The 5,208-nt window shown below is 34.9% G+C and overlaps 1 protein-coding gene across 1 annotated transcript; it reads right to left on the bottom strand.

The window, feature by feature from the left end:
• Positions 1-2,844: 2,844 nt before the first annotated feature.
• Positions 2,845-3,984, bottom strand: LOC113226755. The gene has a single exon (XM_026459484.1). It carries the CDS (start codon positions 3,982-3,984, stop codon positions 2,845-2,847), a length of 1,140 nt encoding a protein of 379 aa, XP_026315269.1.
• Between the last annotated feature and the right edge of the window lie 1,224 nt (positions 3,985-5,208).

Raw genomic sequence — 5,208 nt, 5'->3', positions numbered from 1 at the left:
AATTGTGCGACTGCTCTTTCTTTGCCCTTAACGTTAATTTATAAAAAGTATTTTGCGCGGGGGATATTTCTTAATATTTGGAAGCAAGTATGGATCACTCCTGTTCCGAAAGGATGCGAAGCTCGCGAAGCTTTTACTACTCGGTATACACGGTGATCTTTTGCGCTGGATTAAGTCTTATAGGTATTGAAAATAGGAGCCAGGCAGTGGTGCATGGCGGTTTTGTATCTGTTTATAAATGCATTACCTCCGGAATTCCTCAATGTTCACATCTTGGTCCGTTGTTATACCTATACATCAATGACATCACTAATATTTACTACCTTTTCTGATCTGCTAATGTATGCAGATGACACTAAGATTTTTAAGATCATTCGTATTAACAGTGACTGTGATAAACTGCAAAATGATATTTTTTACTTTAGGAATTCTGTAATTCAAATAATCTTTTCTTGAACCCCGACAAGTGCCATGTAATATCTTTCACAAGATAAACAAACGCAATAAATTACAATTACACACTCTGTGATAAACCCCTATCTCGACTTACGCAAATTCGTGAGTTGGGCGTCATTTTGGACTCAAAGCTCACGTTTATACCGCATATAGATTACGTACTTGCCAAGTCTTATAAACAGCTCGGGTTCATCCTACGTATGGGATAGCCCTTCAAAAGTCCTTTTACATTTAAACTTTTATTTAATAGCTTTGTTCGTAGTTGATTAGAGTTCGCCTGTGCAGTTTGGCATCCCTTCTATAACACCCACATAGACAAAATTGAAAGAGTACAAAAGAAATTTGTTAATGCTCTTGACAGTAGGACTGGTCATGATTATATTGATTATGAGCATTATGTGGATAGACATAGAATCGAGTTGCTCAAGAGTCGTCGTGATTACATAGATACTGTCAGTTAATATAAAATAGTAAATAATGAATTTGATTCGACACCGCTACTGAATCTTATAGATTTCAGAGTACCCTGGCAAATTGAAAGATCTTCTCGTAGGAATACACTTTTCTCAATGAAGAAGTCGCGGAAATGTTTTCGTTGGCAATAGCTTTATTAGGCAATCATGTCAGACGTACAACAGCAGGTTCATGGATGTGGATATTTTATGTAATTCGTTCCCAAAATATAAAACTTGTACAAATAAAATGCAAGTTGAAGTAATGGACTGTATTTAAAATATTAGATACTTAAATTTTAGACGTGCCGTTACAAGGGTTTTGGGAGAAGAGAGAGAAAAAAGGTGTTGCCTTACCAAAATTAAAATGGAACATTGCCATATTCTAAATCTATTAATTCTACTACTATTTACTTTTACATTACATTTTACATTTTAAATTATATGTTTAAATATTTCTTGAACATTGTTGGGCCGGGGCCACAATACAATGAATGCACACTGAATGTACCTTAACACAAAAAACTAACTTTAAACAACTTATACATAAGAGTAAGAAATGCAATTAGATTTTAGTTTCAATAAAAATTTACGTTTACTACATGCTCTATTATTTTTAACATTTGACACTTAGACTATAGAGAAATTGAAAACTATAAAATAAAACTAACAACCTACAAAATGATGTTGAAAACAACTGAGATTGTATCAATCTCCTATTGGTAATGGACATAATTTTCTAAATGACCTAACATATAATTTGTTATTCATTTTGACTTCAGCCACCCTGACTCTACCGTCAGGTCCACATATTGTTAACAATCCTTGCCATCGGCCATGTTAAAGGAGGAGTATGATCACTTCGTACAATAACTAGGTCTCCAACTTTTAGGTTTTTAGGTTAGCATGTACTTGCTTCTATTTGGGGCGGCTTTGTAATTGTGTAAGATAATAATCTTGACCAGACTTTCCAAAAGTCTTGTTTGATTTTACTAAGCATGTTCCAGAATTGAAGTCGGTTAATAGTTTTATTTGACAGGTCTATGTCAGGGTAGCTCGTCATAGGCTTGCCTATGAGGAAGTGACCAGGCGTAAGATAATCATAACATGATATATCAGAGCTTATGGGCAGCAAGGGCCTTGAATTTAAGATTGCTTCAATTTCAGTAATAACAGTATATAATCCTTCAAAAGTTAATGCAATGTTTCCAACTATCCTTTTAAAGTGATGCTTAAAACTCTTAACACCAGCTTCCCACAAGCCACCGAACTCAGGTGCATAACTTGGAATAAATTTAAATTAGATGTAATTGGAAAGACAATAACTTTCTACTGCATTTATGTGAGTCTTAGATTTAAAAAGTTCATACAACTCTTTTAATACATTTGAAGCACGTTTGAACGTCTTGGCGTTGTCGCAAAAAATTTTAACAGGTATACTTCGCCTGGCTATAAACCTTTTGAGGCATGCTAAAAAAGCGTCAGTAGTGAGATCACTAACAAGCTCCATATGGACTGCTTTAGTCGTGAAGCAAGCAAAGAGTGCAACATACCCCTTAGTTATAATTGGTTTTCTAATACGCGATACCTTTAAATGAAATGGTCCGCAAAAATCAACACCTACAACGTAAAACGGTCTTACAGCATCAAGTCTCTCTTGTGGCAGCGAGCCCATCAGCTGCTGAGCCGCCTTTGCTTTCATCTTTGCACAGGGAATGCATTGGTTTACCACCTTTTTAACCTGAGATATGCCACTAATGAGCCAAAATCGCTGTGAAAGAGAACCAAGCACTAACCTTGCCCCTGCATGCAAAAGTCTTGCATGTTCATATCGAATAATAATAGGTTTATAGTGACTGTTCCGTCTGAATTGAGAAGTCTTAAATAAATACAACACCTAAAGGCCTTCATTGAGGCGTCTGAGTACCCAACTAATTCAGCACAAATGTTTGTATGACTGTTCACATATCTCGGAACAGTAAGAGTCCCCATTGACTTGTAAACTATCTAAAAATGATATCCAACTATGAAGTTGTTCTTGGGGCAATATAGAGTCCCAGTTTATATTCATAGACCATAATTTTTGCATTTGGAGTTTAGCTATCACTATAATTGGAGCAATAAGTCCTAATGGATCAAACATTCTCCCAATGAAACTTATAACTTTACGCTTTGTTTGAATTTCAGTACAATCGGTACTTGGAGATGTGAATGTCAATTGATCATTCAAAATGTCACACTTCAAGCCTAATGTCTTAACAATGTTACTCCTATTAATATCAAGTTCTTCAAAATACTTTTTCTCATCAGGAATATCGTCAAGTACTTTAGCTATATTCGAGCACCACTTGTGGAGATCGAAACTCCCCTTCTGTAATAACTGAATCAACTGATTTTTTAGCGCTACCAGCTGATCCTCATCATGTGAGCCTGAAATTACATCATCAACGAATGTACCCTTAAACAAGGCTTCCGCCGCTAGTGGATATTCCTTTTGAAATCTATGGGCTAACTCTGTAAGGCAGCGTGTAGCTAAAAAGGTGGATGCCTTCAATCCGTAAGTAACAGTTTGCAGCTGTAAACACCTGATGGGCAAGCTGGGGTTGTCACGCCAAAGAATATTTTGGAGGGTGGTTTGAGACGAATTCAACCGAATAGCCCTAAACATTTTAGTAATATCACAACTAAGGGTGTAAATAAAGGTCCTCCACAGAAGAAGGATATCAAATAGTTCACTTTGAACCACCGGACCATTCATCATGACATCATTTAAAGAGACCCCAGACTTAGACTTCATACTACCATCAAATACTACACGCAACTTTGTTGTTAAACTGTCCATATTTAAAACAGCATGATGAGCCAGGAAGTAAACAGACCCACATTGGACATCATATTCACCTATGTCTACTATTTTAGCATGCCCCAATTTTATGTACTCTTCAATAAACTGTTTATACTGTTCTAGATACAAGTTGTTTCTTTGAAACTTTTTCTCTAGTGTTAAAAATCTTTGCAACGCTACAGAGAAGGAATCACCAGGTTGTAATTCATTTAGTTCAGCCTTTAAAGGCATATTTACAAAAAATGTATTGTGAACAAGTCGAGTGCTCTCTTGAAAACAATGCTCAGCCTTTTGAAATTCCTCTGAAATGTTACTAGTTGGCTCAGGAATACTTTCTGATAACCAAAATTGTTCCATCACTTCTTCCAACCTCTTACTATTGCATACAGCAAAATTATTCACTAAGGGTTCACAGTTACTATTTGGTTTTCCCATACTGCCCCCAATAGTATATCCAAATAAGGTATTTTGTAACATGGGGCCATCCTTAATTTTTATTTGGCCACTCAATAGAATACTGAAATATATGTCAGCTCCTAAAAGAATTGATATTTCAGATGGAACATTAAAGTTATCATCAGATAACTTAATAACTTTAGGTATATTTATTTTTGAAATATCAAATTTTGGCTGAAGCAAGTTGGATGTGATGGAATCAAAATGGAACATTGCCATATTCTAAATCTACTAATTCTACTACTATTTACTTTTACATTACATTTTACATTTTAAATTATATGTTTAAATATTTCTTAAACAAAACTAAAATTAAAGCCTTACTATAACTGTTCCATATTGATAGTTTTTAAGATTTCAACTGCATTATAATTATAATTATAATTAAGGAAACTCTAGGTCTGCTTTATTCGTCAATTTAATAATAGTTTTATATCGAATGTTTGTTTCTTGAATGAATAAATAAATAAATATTTACTTCTGGCCCACATCCCATGGTAATAAAAATTTATAATAAAATACCCAATGAAATTAAAAGTATAGACACAACCAAAATTTTCAATAAACAACTTAAATTTTCTTATTGAAAAGTGCTATTACAGCCTGAACGAATTATTTGATGATAAAAATTAAGTCCATCCAATATTATATTATATTGTAAACACAGGACTTTAGAAAATAAGTAAATGATTGTAAGGATATAGTCATTAGTTAGCATGTTTAAGTTATTTAAGATGTATTTATCTAACTGCCTCAGTGGCCGAACGGTTACCATGCCGGACTGCCACGCAGAGGTCCCAGGTTCGATTCCCGGGCCGGGCGAAATATTTGTATGACCTACACTTATTTCTCTCGTGAGTTTGGGTGTAATTTGTGGTTGTCTATGTGTGTCCATGGCACCCGCGACACAGGGTTTCCCTAGTGCGGGGCTATGTTGAGTGTGTGCGTTATTATTATTATTACCGGTAACTTATTATTATTACCGGTAACTTATTATTA

Source organism: Hyposmocoma kahamanoa, unplaced genomic scaffold (assembly GCF_003589595.1).
Source record: "Hyposmocoma kahamanoa isolate Upper Pololo Valley unplaced genomic scaffold, ASM358959v1 200, whole genome shotgun sequence".
NCBI lineage: Eukaryota > Metazoa > Arthropoda > Insecta > Lepidoptera > Cosmopterigidae > Hyposmocoma > Hyposmocoma kahamanoa.
The sequence above is the reverse complement of the archived record's forward strand: the minus strand, read 5'-3'. Positions and strand labels throughout refer to the sequence as shown.